At 39.5% G+C, this 15,970-nt stretch overlaps 3 protein-coding genes across 5 annotated transcripts; all 3 read right to left on the bottom strand.

Annotated features, from left to right (window-relative positions):
* Window positions 1–2,779: 2,779 nt before the first annotated feature.
* On the bottom strand, window positions 2,780–6,778 carry LOC123467405 (protein translocase subunit SecA-like). The gene has a single exon (XM_045167368.1). The coding sequence runs from the start codon at window positions 6,776–6,778 to the stop codon at window positions 2,780–2,782; it is 3,999 nt and encodes a 1,332-aa protein (XP_045023303.1).
* Window positions 6,779–6,861: 83 nt separating this feature from the next.
* LOC123467406 lies at window positions 6,862–12,733 on the bottom strand. The gene is made up of 5 exons (XM_045167369.1): window positions 12,358–12,733; window positions 8,697–9,834; window positions 8,551–8,628; window positions 8,059–8,493; window positions 6,862–7,988 (listed from the first exon to the last, which is right to left on the bottom strand). The coding sequence occupies exons 2-5, from the start codon at window positions 9,820–9,822 to the stop codon at window positions 6,862–6,864; spliced, it is 2,766 nt and encodes a 921-aa protein (XP_045023304.1). The 5' UTR covers window positions 9,823–9,834; window positions 12,358–12,733.
* Window positions 12,734–12,970: 237 nt separating this feature from the next.
* LOC123466381 lies at window positions 12,971–15,924 on the bottom strand. Of its 3 annotated transcripts, XM_045167372.1 has the most exons (5): window positions 15,791–15,924; window positions 15,322–15,562; window positions 14,848–15,259; window positions 14,679–14,775; window positions 12,972–14,613 (listed from the first exon to the last, which is right to left on the bottom strand). In XM_045167372.1, the coding sequence occupies exons 2-4, from the start codon at window positions 15,556–15,558 to the stop codon at window positions 14,744–14,746; spliced, it is 681 nt and encodes a 226-aa protein (XP_045023307.1). In that variant the 5' UTR covers window positions 15,559–15,562; window positions 15,791–15,924; the 3' UTR covers window positions 12,972–14,613; window positions 14,679–14,743. The 3 variants fall into 3 exon arrangements, with proteins under 3 accessions (XP_045023305.1, XP_045023307.1, XP_045023306.1); XM_045167370.1 differs by lacking the exon at window positions 15,791–15,924 and having other exon boundaries at window positions 12,971–14,613; window positions 15,322–15,775; XM_045167371.1 differs by lacking the exons at window positions 12,972–14,613; window positions 15,791–15,924 and having other exon boundaries at window positions 14,638–14,775; window positions 15,322–15,775.
* Between the last annotated feature and the right edge of the window lie 46 nt (window positions 15,925–15,970).

Below are 15,970 nucleotides of genomic sequence, written 5' to 3'. Positions count from 1 at the left end.
TACCTGGCAGCTAACACCGCCCAACAAATTCCGCTGTTGAAATTGTTTGTCCCCGGCCCATCGACAAATGGATTTGAAAAAATTTTGTTAATCATGTCACAAATAGACAAAAAATTACAAATTAACATAAACTATCAATTTTAAATTTAAGGTGAAGCGTTTTCTTTTACCCTTTCAGACTTCAAACGGAAGAACCGTAAGCCTTTGCCAATCTCGTTTGCGTCATCGTCAGTTCTGTGCCATGGAGTAAAAAAATTGAACTAAAATTTCTATGTATTCAACTCGATGGAGCATAATGAAATAACTCACTACGTGGTATATAAAAAGTAAAACAAATGAAGAAAAGAAAAGGAAAGTAGTTAACAAAAATCAGTTCAGTGTCCAAACAGGATTAAATGAAATGTAATATTGATTCCCTTAAAAAAAAAGCTCTATAAGGAATACTCCCCGAATAAATCAAGTGAAAAGCTATAATTGCTGAAAATACCAAAGTGTTTGAAAATATTTTTCGTCCTCTCACAGTGCGCAATTAGACAATTAAAAATTTTTTTGAATATTTAACTTCGGTTAAGTAAACTGCAAAAAGTGGTGAATATTTCCGAATTAATTTTGTCTAAATTAGAGACTTGGTTAGAGGCGACTTGATGAATTTGTTTCCTCAAAGAGTCCAGAATCTTGTCCACCTGTCTTTCCAGCTCAGCCTCTATGTCAGCCAGCATCCTTTCCTGAAAACGCTTAAATGCTTCTTCAACGCCGATGTCTTCCTCTCTTGCAACTTCGGGCTTGTCATAATTCTTCAGGTCTGATAGAAATTCGCTAATGCAGGTGTTAGTAATGCGTATCAATCTGATTCGCACCTCGTAGTCATGGAAAATCGGTTCCATCTCGCGGATCCCTTCATCAGCTATTTCTTGTGTCAATGGAATTTCTCCCGTTTGTTGAAGGACCATATGAATCTCGTCCAGTTTTGAAGTCATGGCAGTGGTGATTTCACTGACCCACTTGTGTCCTTCTGTAGCCCAATCAGAAATAAATTTATTCATCTTCTCTCTAACGAAATGCTGGGATGTTTCGAGTCCGTGAAGATTGTTGAATTTGGCCAGTCTTTTTTGGATTTCGTTCAAGTTTTTATCGAGGCATTTCTTTGTTTTTCCATGTACAAAGATGCCAAAATCTTGTAAAAGATCATGGAGTTGGCTGTGGAAGTAAAACTCGGTTTTAAGTTTCTTCAATCCAATCCGCTCTAGAGTTCCGCCTGATGGAACTTTACTATCTCTGTCTGTTTGACTTCTGCCTTGTCGTTTCCACCTTTCCTCGCCGACGGCCAATTGAATTGCCTCTCTGAAATCAGCGTTTTCAGTTGAACTGTACAATTTGAAAATTGTTTTGATCATGTCCATGGGTTCTGCTTTTCCTATGGCACTCATTAGCCTTTGACGAGTGTAATCGGCCCACGAGAAGTTGCTGCGCGTCAGGATGGCCGTTATGGCGTACAAAATGTCTGATGCTCCTCCCATGAACAATACATTCTTGCTCAGTCCAAAAGATAGTAGGTTTGCGTGAATCAAGAAAACTCCAACACCAATCGAAGCGATACCAACAGCACCGGTCCCAATTGCACTCAGGTATGTTTTCCATGACATTTCTCGATCCTTAATGTCAATGACGTGATTGAACCCTACGAGATCGAAACTATGAAGTTCCGTAGAAATGTTCTCGGTGTTTGGAATCTTTCGAATATCCATTTCGATAAAGTCAAGATAAACGTCATATTTTTTCATCTTGGGAGCATAAACAGCTTGGCGACTTTTCAGAAACCTGCGAACACATTCACGCTCGTCTTCGTCTTCAAGTGCATCAGTTTTCTCCTCGATGAGTTTTGTATTTTCCGTCACTCGAGCACCAGATATGACGTGGGCAGCCATCAAATCGCCAAGCATATCTCGATAGGGTTTCAATGGTAGCAAATTTATTGCTTTCAAGCAGTTGGGATCTTGTGCAGCCCTTAGCCATTGACGTTTAACTATTTCAGCGACGAAAATTCTACCAATGACACGCATGACAGGTTCCTCGTAAGCAGGACACTCGGGATAGCTGAATTTTTGGAAGTTGGACGACAATTTGCCATTTAAATCAATGATTTGCTGATCAACTAGCGCATTCCAAACGCCATCCTGCTCGTCACCAAAAATGTTGACTCGTTCCAAATCATGCTTCCCCAACGGGTCAGAAAATTTCAAACTGACACTTTCAAGTTTGTCGAGGTTAAGCTGTGCAATTTGATTGGATTCAAATTCCTCCTTGCGGCTTCGATACTCTTCTTTGCCAAGTCGTTCGATAACGTAACGTTTTCTGAACATGATTTTATTCTGCTCCGATAAGTCACTCATGCTGTCGTAAATTGGGTTGTACAGCACGTTTAGACAGTTGTGCTCGCGATCGAAAGAATTCAATCCAAACTGAAAGTCTTCAATTTTGAAATTGATCCGTTTATCTCGATCGAGTTTTTGGCTGTTCGGTTTACTTGGTTCGACATCGCATTCGGATTCCAACATGATGACGCATTTCATTTGAGAGCACAATCCACCTTTCACCGCTTCTAGTGCACGTGCCTTCTTCAGTTTCTCCCAAAACGCCTTTCTTGTGCACGGGATCAGATTTTTTTCTTTGAGTTTTTTCTCGATCTGCTCCTCAATTAAGTTCTCCCCAAAGACGGACTTTAAATTTTCTAACAAATTCTTGATTCCGTATTCGTCGGCTACTTCCTGAATGATGTCGTTCAAATTAGGGACTGTATGAATGTCGTTGAGCTGACAGGTGATGCACTCTTCTTTGACCAGCGATTGAAAGAGTTTGTCCGCTTTTTCGGGATCAATTTTGTGGCATTTAGGTTCATCATTCCTTTTTTCTGAAAACGCGGGAAATGGGAAGCATTTTGTTTCTGTATAGATGTTAGAATTTTTTTCATTTTCATTTTGACGACTCCAAGTTTTTCGGGGGGATCTCGCCCAGCTTCCTTGAGATTAGAGGCTGAGCAATAATGACTGCCAAGTAAAGCCCGGACGGAACCGATGAAATATTCGAGGATCTTCACCATATTGTTTTTTTGCTGTTTATAGGCGTCGACGACGCAGAACGACGGGGTTTGCTCAGGCGCTGCACGGGGAACTTTGCGATAAAAGGACAAGTGCCTGTTTATGTGAGTGTTCAAAATAGTTTCACACGTTTGCACAATTTGAATGACTTTGTCTTTGTTATCCTCAAAATCCTCTTCAAACAAAATGAAAGCAAGGTAGTAATGAGCAGCTGGATACAAAGAACTATCCTTTGAAGCGATGACTCGATTCAGAATTTCACCTGCTTTCGACAGAGATTTTTTCTTTTTTTCTTTGTCGATTTGCGTAATCAGAGATTTTTTCTTTTTTTTTGTGTCGATTTGCGTAATCATATGTTTGGCCATGGCGACGGAGCGAACTGGCGTCATCCAACTAGTGTCCTTCATCTCACCGATGTCTGGCAACTTAAATTCAGCACGGAAAATTTCAAATTCACCCATAGAGAGCTGATCACGATAATCCTCCAATTGGTCAAGCCAAAAAGAAAAATCATCCAGCACATTCTCGCAGATTGTTTTAATTTCCTGACCATCACGTCTTTGGTTTTTCAGTTCTTGCTTCAGTTTGGTATATTTTTTCGACCAATCATCAAAAATTTGTTGTTCCTGGTACATTGTCTCGAAATCTTTTTGCAAACGGGATATTCGTTGTTTTTCTCTCCATTGACGCTCCTCCTTCATGCTGAACCATTTTTCTGCACCCCATTCCTTTTCTGATTCTTCGTACAAGATGAAGACTCCACTTCCAGGTGCTCCATTTCTAGCAGAACGTCCCATCGCCTGCTCTTTAATTCGCTCATTTTTCGGCAGGAAAGTTAGACAAATGTGCAAACCTCCGTTTTCTCTCAACTTCTCGCTTATTTTGATATCGGTGCCTCTGCCCGCTAAGTTAGTGGCGACGATCACTTGACCAATTTTAAGTGATTTACCTTCGAAAGCAAACTTTTCATAATCACGTGTGTAGCAATGGATGTGGTTATCATTGCGTTCTGATCCTAATGCATTTGTAAGGTCTTGGTGAATAACTTTCACATCTTTGATTGATTGACAGAAGATGACAAGAGAACGAGCTTTAGCTTGATCTTTAGGTTGAATAATCTGTCGTGCTTCTTTGACGATGGCATCGAGCCAGTCGTCCTTTGATTTAAAGACTTGCGTTGGTTTCAAGTAGAAACATCTTTGAAAAGCTGTTGGGATGACAAACTGAAGATTTTCATAGTTTCTTTGCATGAACTGTGATTCTGTTACGGATCCCAGCGTACCCGAAACACCTGCCGCCTTTTCATAAGTCTTGATGTATCTTGCATTAGAAATGAAATAGGCTTTTATACTTTGTGGCGTCAATTTACATCCTTCCTTTAGCTGAATAAATTGATGCAGTGCTCCATCCCACTGCGACGAAGTCTGATCCACCCCAGTTTCCTGGTCGATGATAATCACTTGAGGATTGAGATCCGGACTAGTGTCTGTTCGGTCTTGATCGACGACGTAGTCCTCGTCTCGTCTGAGTTCCAGTGCCTGCATGGCATTGTCCAGCCAATTGTGGAGATGACGATCGACAAAGGACATCAAATGCTCAGGTATTCGAATACTCCGCTCACGTTTTGCCACGTTACGGAGATAAAAGATAATTTTGGGATCCAAAAGTTGTTTGAATCTGATGTTTTCAATCTTGTCTTCCATCAACAGTCGTCCTTGTGGGTCGATTACTTTTGTTTCAATTAAGTGATCCCAGAGCGCATTCTTTTCCGATGGTTGGTCCTTCAATGGGTTGTGAATCGATTCTAAATCGCCTTTAGTTATAGCACCGTAAAGGTCGTACAGAACGGCTGATTTGACGGATTCCCTTATGTTTAATTTATCCGATCCGAAGGAAGGGCTGCGTATCTTTTCCCAAATAAAAACGTAAAGAGATTCGAGCATCTCCATGCCAGGGATGTCGTGCGATAGGTATAGCGTATTGTTACCGCGATCGAGCAACATGCAATCGACTTCATCAATAATGACAAAGTCCATGGTGCGGTCACCGCGGATGTTGTGATCGTAGAATTTATCCAGCAAATAATCTCGCTGGAAATTTGCCAATTGTCCATAAACGACTGCTGCATTGTAGGCTTGTGTTCGTTCGTCGACCGATTGGCTGCAATTGTTTGCTACACTGACATTGAAATATTCGTAAAGATTCCGCAGTCCACCATCGGTTACCAACAGCATGGAATCACGGTGAGCCAGCACGTCATTACTTGTAATAACGTCTACGTTCTTACTCTTGTTTTCTTGGTTTCGACCAAGGGCAAACGCAATTGCGACACCCGCGACGATAAGCGATTTACCTTCACCAGTTGATACTTGTGTTAACGTAGTTTTTTCTTTGGATGTCAGCAATGTAAGGATCGCCACTCTCTGGGTGTCACGTAGTTGAAATATTTGTTTGTCTCCTTCCTTCGTGCACGTTTTCTGTACGGCGTAATCAAAGACGTAGAGAAAATCGAAAAAAGAAGTATCGTTTAAACCTTTCGTTTGCCATTTGCTGATCAATTTCTTTATTCTTTCTTCATCCGGTTTGTCGTCAAATGGCTTTTGTTTAGATTTCTCCACCTTTTCTTTCATGCCACGCAACATCTTTGTGTATGCTACGCTCTGTCGAACTTCCAGCTTAGGTTTATCCTCTGTCATCGTCTTTATGATATCGTCAATGTTTCTTTCGACACGTTTTTGGATAGGAGTATTTAGCAAAGTTTTCAAGTTCGGATCGTTTTCGAATTCGAGTTCCAGTAACTTGTAAACGGCTTCAGGATTACTCGAATCGCTGATGGCTTTCTTTTCCAACACTTTGCTTCTTAAATGGTAATACCAATCGCTGAGAGGCAGTTGTTGAAGCTCCGGCCATTGTTGTCTTGTAATTCCATCACTTTGTCCGCAGTCTTTCGCTATCGTTTTTAAAAGCCGCAACAAATTCTGGGGTTGTAACGCGGCACAGCTGTCGGATGTGACAACCCGATCTCGTAAAACAGGCAAGAGAGATGGCATTCCCTCGGCTATTTTATCCAACTCTTTTTGTATACTACCGATTTCATTGGACTCCTCAGTTAATCGGTCGTATATTTCAAGTATTACAAAATTGCGTATCCATTGGTTGGGCGAGTTGTTTTTGATGATGTTCAAGTAGAAGATGGGACTAAAATTTCGGCTATTGAGGTCTTCTATCCATTTCCATATATATATATTCATTTCCAACATCGATTTCAAATTCGAATTTTCCCCATTTTTGTCATCTTCCTGGGAGCATTCATTTTGATGCGAGTGAAAGCGTTTCAAAAGCAACTGAAACAATTTATCCGGTGTATCACCGTTTTCAGGATTGAGCATCTCCACAGAAGTGATGATCTGTTTCTCAGCCTTCTGTTTTTTAAGGAAATCTAAGAAGATAGGGAAGGAACGTGAAGGATTGGTCATGATGGACTGATATTCAAATAAATCCGTGTCAATTATGATGTTATTCATAATATTTTTGGGCTCGACTCGTTGCCATTCTCCGTTTCCGTGGTGGAGAATATAGTGATGCTTGTACGAGCTATCATTCAATGTTTCCTTATACTTGAATGATGATGATGATTGATCATTGTAAACATTGATAATTCTGCCATGGATTTTTGCAAGCATTTCCACTTCAGCCGATTCCAGTGGATTGGATGGTATCTCAACAAATTTAGCGTATTCTTCAAATATTTCCTCATGTTCTATGTTTAATGTTTGCCAGTTAAATTTTTTTCCCCACAGTTGCTCCGTTTAGACTCGAAGTAAGCAACTTTCACATTATTGGCGACGGGATAATCTAATGCATCAATTTCTTTTACACGCAGTGCAAACTGCTCGATGAAATGAGAGACTTCAGCAGACTTTTCCTTTTTGCGGATAAATGTAGCGAGGCGACGGCGAAACATTTTCACGTCATTGCAAACATACATCCCATTTGAATTTATTTGACCGAAAATGCTGTGTATAGCACTATCGACGCCATCCGTTGTAGGCAACATGCAAAGGAATTTGACGGGGCCATATGATTCTTCTCGGGAATCAACCGGGCGACATCCCGTTGATCGTCGATTGACCAAAAAACGCGAGGTGTCTAAAACGTTGTGTACATCCATTTTTTTTCCCAGATTCCAATTTCTTATTGCGGGTTTAACAAATCTCATTGATCCAATGTTCTCTAGTCCCCGCCCGGATTGCGACATCAGGCCGAACTGATATAATTGAGTTTCTTTGTTTTTCATTTGGTTGACAGTATTGTTTTTCATTTCTTCATCAGATTTTTTTTCTTCCTCAAAATTGCTGTCTAATCTTTCCTGAAGGCGTGCTAACATCTGCTTCCGCTCGTCCACTTGAAAAACGTGCTTCGCAAGACTTTGGCGAACGATGACCTTCTTTTTCGTGGCATTTACTACCGTCGAATGCAGTGGCTGGACTTGGCCGTATGCGGGTAAACTACGGTAAACAATCGACGCATATTGCTCATTGCTTAGTTTTGTGTAGTAATTCTCATGATCGTTTTGCTGCCTTGTAGGTTTCTTAGGGTTGCGTTCCATCCGAAGGCTAACATTATTTTCGAAGCCGATGTAATGACCTGTCAGATTCTCGTTTGCTGATGCCTTGTTAGTGTCGAGGCTGTGGATGAACGCAACGTCACCTACAGGTGTTCCCATTTCGCCATCATAGCCCATTGCCTCGTAGACACCCATTCGCACAGCCCTTGGTCGACGATCGTCCTTACCGACGACTGGAACCCTCGATTCTATTGCAAACGAGTCTTTTCCGGTGATAAATTCAAAAGTGATGGTGCCTCCGTATCCACCTTGTCCGATGTTGCTTCCTGGTGATTAACATTTTTTGTGAGCAACCGATAACAACGTTTGATTTATAAGACAATATATGTTGTATACCTTGGCAGAAGATGAGTGTGTGTCGTTTTGTGTTGGACTGATAGAACGACAAGCTGATCTTACTGCCATCTTTCGCAGTGCCTTCGATGAAAAAAGTACCTCGGTAGTCTGGTTTGATATCTTTGCCATATGTTCGATTTTCAACTGGCAACCGGTCCATTAGGTTCGTTAGAACCATCTTTACTGTATCTTCTGGAGCTATGTCAGTTGTTGGTTCTCCTTTATTGAATGTCGACATGGAAGGGAAAACTTTTTTGAAACATTCTTTGGACCACTTGCGAGGCCTTCCGTCCGATTTGCTTTCCCCATTACTTCCGTTCTGTCCGTCACCTCCTTTGCCTCCATCTGATATAATCTTCCATCGTTCGGCGTCGATTATCTCGTTACAAATTATGTTAACGTTACCACCACTCTTACCCGGTTGACCAGGTTCACCTGTGTAAAATCAAAATTAGGAATAATTTCAAACCCTGTCGCTATTTGAAATATTACCGTTTACGCCAGAGACATCCCAACAGACGGAGAAGTTGTTCGCAACATCACTGGTCGCATTCCTCATGGTAGTTTCTTCTGCATTTTGAATTAAAAGCAATCAAATAAGAGTGAGAATAAACAACAACAACAAATATCTAGTATACCTTTTGCTTGGGCGTTATTTTGCTGGCCTTTCCGGCAAACTTCGTAATCCACAACGATCTTATCCGTAACGATTCCCACGTTCGTTCCGTGCCAGGTTTCGTTCTCTAGGTGGCAATCGACGTGAACGGATGATAGCCCAACAATCTGGATTTCTTGCAGCTCTGGATATTTTTCTTTTAATCGCTTCATTTCTTCGATCATTTTGCTGACAAACACAGAGACGCCTTTGATGAAAATGATTTTTCTTCCATATTCGTCTTTGACTTTGATCGTCGTCTTAGGAAACAGGAATGCCTTGCACGTCTCTTTGACCAAAACTTGCAATTTCGGTGTCCATTCTTTTTCTGAGTTTAGTTGATCTAACCATTCTGATGATTCGTTTTTACTTGCACTGCAGCTTGCAAAGATCTCCACCAGTTGGTTGATCAAGTCTTTCCCGTTTGCGTCATCAAAGTCCTTGACGTCCTTTCCCGTGAACTTTTCCAAAACATTTTGAATTTCTACGTCTTCACTGGCGTCTTGTAAGAGCGCATTTAGTGCGGCAATGAGTTCCCGATTTCTCTTGCCATTAGTTTGATCTTTACCAACGTCATCCAGACACCTGGAAAAGACTTTTTCAACGCAAGACGCTATGAATTCCTTGAAATAACTGGCTACAAGAACCGAGAAACGAGGAGTCTTTTTGAAAAGATCCACCTGATTGAGTATCAGTTGTAAATATTGACATCCTGTGTCGCATAGGTTTGTCAACTGGCATGTCGTTTCGTTCAATTTGAGGCCAATATCTTCAAATGAATTGATGGAATTTAATTCTTTCAATAAAATGGGCATTTTGACACTGATGTCGATCGTTTCATCATTGAGGTAATCGACAGTCTTTCGTAAACTGTTTTTCAGCCACATTTCCAGTACGACTTTAACGTATAGTCTCTCTACTAGAGTATTTTCCAAAGATGAAAGATCTCGTACCACTACCGACTTGATGTATTTGACAGCATCTTCGTGGAATTTGGATTTGACTTCCGACTGAATCCAACTTCTGATTTTCTCAATGACGTCATTGCTGTTGTTAAGTGACTTGGATGTTGGGATATTGGAACTCTCAGTTGAATTTTTCTCGTCCATCTTCGTTGGAAACTGTATTAAAACAAAATAGAGAAATTGGGTGTAATTAAATAGTGTCAACATACTCGTAGCCGTTGGCAAATGAACTATGAACCGTCGTTAAACTCGTTGAATGCTTTTTGGTGCATGAAGCCGTACACGAATTTCATGTTTCAGCACAAAAGTCAAAGCACAAGTTAAAAAAAATTTATATATATTTATAAATAAAAAAAATAAATAAATAAAAACAGTCAGCGTTATCACTAACACAATGAAAATAATTTATGCCCACAAATTTAGACGATGACGTTACCATGGTATACTTGGTATAGGAACATGGTACGCGTACTTCCCAGAGCCAGAGTAATAGAATACTGGTGTAGCCACGGCCATGTTAATTCCCCCTCTCGGATTTTTTCCCAAAAGTTGTTGCCTGTTTCGCGTATCGATTGTGAGAAAATGAGGCAAGATATCGATTTAAGTGTCCCATAACCGTAACTGCCACCTATGAATTGAGTTTTAAGGGTTGTTATTGTTATAACAACCCATATGTTTATACATACATTTTTTCACACTAATGAATTAAGCCACTTTTTGTTTACTTTCTGAAGTACAGACGACGAAAATGAGCGAAAACATAGCGAAAACGTAATACATCACAAGTTCACAACACAGCCGCTGTGGCGCTTTCGTTATGGGACAGAAAGACTTTCAGGCCAAAAAGGCAATGGGAGGGCCCGCCATAAGCGTGGCTACACCAGTATTCTATTACTCTGCCAGAGCCGTCGACTAGGGCTCGGCCCCGCGACGATCGGGTACGATTTTGGCCGAACCGCGCGGTTCCTTTTTTTAAAAAGGCCAAACCGGTGCGGTTCGGTTTATCAATTTTTGGGAACCGATCGCACCGCGGTTTCCGCGGTTTTACCGCGGTTTGTTGAGTCACACCGCGGTTCTTACGGGTCACACCGCGGTTTTAGGAAAACAACAACACCGCGGTTTTAGGAAAAACAACAACACACCGCGGTTTTAGGAAAAACCGCGGTGTGACCCGTAAGAACCGTGGTTTTAGACAGTTTACACAACAAGTTTTGCACAGATTACACAACAGTATAAGTCGTAAATTATGTGAAAAACCAGTTGTATTTTTGCCCACATCATTACAACAATTTTCTTAATCATCATTCGTCAATGTTTTCAATATCGAATTCAGTCAGATTGTGGGAACGTGAATCAATTTCGTTGATCAAACCGGCTTTAGGCCTAAACCATGAGCGCAAGCAGATGAGGGCTTCAACAGTCTCGGAATTAAGGCTCATCCTAGCAATTGCAATACAATCTTTTCCAGTGTTGAACGCCCTCTCACTGCCTGCACTAGTGGCTGGAATGCTTAACATATCTCTAGCCATGTTTGATAATTTAGGCCATCTTTTAGACCTTTGGTCCCAGTAACTTAGTATATCGGTCGGATCACAGTTACTGGACTCGGTCTCCTCATTCACATACTGTTTCAATTCATCTGCTTTGATTCAGTAGTTTTTGTGGATATAATAGCAGCTATGAAAGAATGGTCCGTCTTGGATTTTGAACTTCCGTGTTTGGGTTTGGGATCACTATCAATCGTTGTTTCGCTGTCAGCTGGCAAACTATAGGATTTCAACATAAGATCAATACTAAAAAACACGATTTACGCTCAACGCGATTTGATTGGTTGATTTGAAATTTCCGCCAAATTGTCAAAAAATTTCAAAATGGCGGCGGTTCGCACCGGTTTGACGAATTCCAAACCGAGAACCGCACCGAAGTAAAAAACGGCTAAACCGAACCGACGGTTTGGTGATTTTTGGCCGGCAAACCGCGGTTCGCCCCGATCGAAAACGATCGGGGCCGAGCCCTACCGTCGACTGCGAAAATGGGACGACAATTGGAATCGTCAACTATCGGCAACTCTGGCCGGGTGTGTAACTAGAGGGCCTACTTTAATTTAGGCTCTTATGGGAGTAATGGGACTACCCCTTTTCAACTGTTAGATTAAGGTTTAAAAATTTTTTTTCCCATTTGAATCGTGCGTAGAATTAATTTTTATGCAAACTTCATATTTAGCATTTTAATTTAAAAATGCTTGTATAATTTAAAAAAAATAAAAATGGTCCAAGAATTTCTGAAATTCTTGAACTTTCCACTACGCGTACTGTACGCGTAGTGTACGCCCTACCATGTTCCTATACCATGACGTTACTAGAAATCTAGAAATTTATTTATTTAACTTTTTTTGCCAGTCAGAATTGACGTGTTCTTTCGTGATGATGGCTTGTCTTTTAAATATTTTTAACAAACAGCAGAATACCGATTTGAAATTGAATTGACTGCAAAGAGTTTTAAAAGAAATATAAATCAGAACTGTAAAAAACAAAACCCTAACAATCAGTAAAAGAGGATAGGGCAGAGCATCCGGTGATAACGAGTTGCATGTACAGACTGTGTCGATGTTGTTGTGTCGATCTCACAGCTTACTTTAAAAATCTAATTAACAAGGCAAAATTCTAAAGTGTTGCTTACCAAGTGAGTGATTTTATTTTTGAAATTGGTATCCAAGTGCACTGAGATTTAAAATGTTGAATTTCAGTACTTAAAAATGGGTTGCGTTAAGCTTTGTGCTCCAACCACTACATGTTTGTTTTGCAATCATGAAAAATGGTTGCGTTCAGACGAAGCTTTTGCTCCCGACTGCCGTTGAAACGTCACTGGCAGATGGCAGTCTGGTTTTTCTAACCTTGAAGCCAAAGTGTGGAGATGTCATAGGAGCTTGAGATCGAGTCGTTGAATCAGCAAGATGTAGGAATTTTAGAAAGGAAGGGTTTTCACCCGTATGCAAATTTTGCTTTTGTCAATGCTTTTAGGGAAAAAATGGAATTAATTTTGTGTTTAGCGATAGCCTTAGGTTACGTGTCAAGTGGTTCTCCGAGGACGCAGTAAAGGAAGGGTTTTAAATAGTGATGTGACGTTAGTGGATTTTCGAAACGTTAGCGTTATCCAATACGTTAACGGAGCTTCATTTTTTGCCGTTAAGTTAACGCGTTAATTTTTTCGTTCCGTTAACGCGAATTTCACGTTATTTTTTACGTTATTTTTTTAAAAATAGTTCATAAAAGTATAAGAAAATGTAAACCACGGTCTTGATTAGTTTTATTGCAGTTCTCAGTTAAGAATATTTAATTTTCAAATTTAATTTGGTGTGGTTTTTTTTCTTTTGAGGTGGTTAATAAGATTGGTTGAATTTTTCCCTGTTAGCTCAGTTTTGCAACTCCTACACACACTGATATTTCTTGTTTTGTTAAATACAAAATAGTTGTGAATAGGACTTCTTTTATGCAAACTCGCAGGAACGAATGGGACAAATTGCCATTCTTCGCCTTCTGAAATTTCTGTTTCACTCATTTAGTCATTTCTTACAAAAAAAGAGAACAAAATTACTTGTTTGTACGTCTATCAATTTTTTTAAAACCACGTTTTTCTAATTTGTAGCAGTCTAGCAGACTACACAAATGACACAACTCAGCCTTTTTTAAAGCAGAGTAATACAATTTTTTTTGACAACACTGTATTTTTAAGCTTAAAAAAATGAAATAACGTCAAAAATAACGTCTACTAATTTTCAAAACGTTAAGTTATTGCGTTAAATTAACGGACCCAAAAAACGTCCGTTAACGTAATTTTCACGTTATCCGTTAAAGATAACGTCACATCACTAGTTTTAAAGCATTTGAAAAATAAAAATTAAACTCACTTTCTCTTGACTAAGCCAATAAGGACGACGGTTCGGTTAGATAAGCAAAACGAAAGAATCTTTGCCAACTGGTTTGTCAAGTTTTCCCAAAGCCCTTAAGATAATTCGAAACACACACGACTTTCTCGTGTGCCCTTTGGTGTAGGAGGGGAATATTTAATAATCATCTATTTAGGCTGTTGGCTTTTCGTTTGCTCATTACATACTGTAGTCATCGTTGTGCAGAGCGGTTCCGAATTTCTCTAAAAAATAAAGATAAAATAATTCGCTAAAAACATTAGGTGGTCCGCTGTCGTAACCCTAAGAGTTTGGGGTGGTACTTGTTATTTTGACGGAAGGGCGGAAGCATGAACCAATGAAGAAAATGATAAATGTTCGAACTTTAGCCATTAGAGCTACTAAATTAATTGAAATATTGGTGTGCAACTGATGATAAACACCTTTCAAATAATGTTATTTCAATTTTTTAAAGTGTTAATTTTAAAAGCAAAGAATACTACAAGTGGGCAATGCCAAGTAGGTCTAATGGAAAATAACAAGTTAAAAGCGACAGCAACTTCAAGTGTTTCAATAATAAAATGTTGGTCATCCATTTTCTTATTGAACTACTGAAAAAAAAAACTTAAATAACTCGAGATGAATTAAGCAAAAGACGAGAAACGAGATCTGGCTCAAAATGCCAGCATACGTGCCAAAAATGACAATTGTTAATTAAAGTGTTCGAATGATTCTCTACAATTCACCACTTGCCACCTTTGTGAAATAAAAAGAAAATGCTCGACAGTTGTAGTTCACGCTAAATGATGCATCACATACATGACGTAAGGACTTATTTCTATATAGGTCGAGAACTTAAAATTCAATATAGCGTACTCTTGCTGAATTTGGATATAGCCTATACATCTCTCTCACTTTGAGATTCACATGAATAGCTGAATAGATTGCTATCGTTACCCCACCGCCGGGGCAAGTTGGCCTTACATTCGACATAGGGCCTACTACAGAGCCGTCTTAGCTTGAAATTTACTCTGAAATAGAACAAAAAGAAATGTAAGAAAAGACAAATTACTTTATTAAAAATAATGTAATTTACCGAGGAAAGACAAAGAAGGGTGGAATAGTATTGCCGTAGCTGGAAACTACACAACAAACCGTAACCTACACCCCTCTCTCTCCTGAAACAATTGATCCTGGCAAATGGATAGAAATTGTATGAATAATTAAGCATATGCAATGAAAGATAGGCTACACAAAAAGCTTACCTATTTGTTTCTGGCCTTTTCGACCTATGATCTTTTCAGGTGTTGAAACTGTAGTAACACCAACTTCGTCCATGTTCCAGACGCATTCAAGCCCAATTTTTTCTCTCACCAACAATCTTTCATAATTGTCAAAGAACAAATCACAATTGTGGATGTTAAATGATGAGGTTCTTGCCAGGGAAGTAGCCTCAGGTTTTCTTATTGCCAGAGTAGGATGGCGTTTCATGAATGATGCAAACCAGTCTGGTCCAGCTGAAAGTTTTTCAGTCCACAAAGGTGGGATTTTTAGATTTCTCTTTGTGGCAACATTATAAGCCAGCTTTCTAACATCAATTGGGGACAATCCAAAGTAAATATCTGCTGAACGATGAAAATAATCAGCTAGCAGAGCCTCATCTTCCTTGTTGAAAACCTGCACGATAAATGTTAACACACATAAGCTCATATTAACATAAACTATAACAAAACAGTTACCTGGCACGCAGATGAATACCCATGATGGGTTGGAGAAACACTATTAGGCCTGTTTTGTTCTTCTAAACCTGACTTCTTCTTGTTTTCAACAAATCTTGTAAGACTTCTTCTTGGAATGTTAAAAAGAATAGCCACACTATAAACTGATTTTCCCTCGTCCAACACCTTTGCAACTGCTCTGTCAATTACATCAGATGGGACCTTTACTCTGTCAGTTTTTCTAATGTAGTTTCTCATTTTTCTGCAAAAATATAAGAAGAAAATTTGAATAGGCTCACTTTGACAGACGAACTCATGTTGGCCAACTTGCCCCATGGAAAAATGGCCAACCTTCCCCATGGGTCATTTTCATCTAATTATTAAAATAGAATCTAAGGGAATTTAACTACAGAAAAAACAAATAAACCGAAAAATAGCTTGAGGAATAAGCTATCTACGAAACATCACTACACAAATATGTAATTCATACCTTAGAAGAAAAAAGAAAAATAGTCCACGAAAAAAAAGTTGGTCGGCAAAACTGAAACACGTTTTTGACGATTAAAACTTTACGAATGAAGTGCGGACGAAAAATTTTTTGGTGGGGGCCATCTATGAATAAAAATACACATTTTGGCTATTCTGAAAAAAGTGAAATTTCAAATGGATA

Source organism: Daphnia magna, unplaced genomic scaffold (genome assembly GCF_020631705.1).
Source record: "Daphnia magna isolate NIES unplaced genomic scaffold, ASM2063170v1.1 Dm_contigs186, whole genome shotgun sequence".
NCBI lineage: Eukaryota > Metazoa > Arthropoda > Branchiopoda > Diplostraca > Daphniidae > Daphnia > Daphnia magna.
Note: the sequence above shows the minus strand (reverse complement) of the source record. Positions and strands in the feature narration are given on the sequence as shown.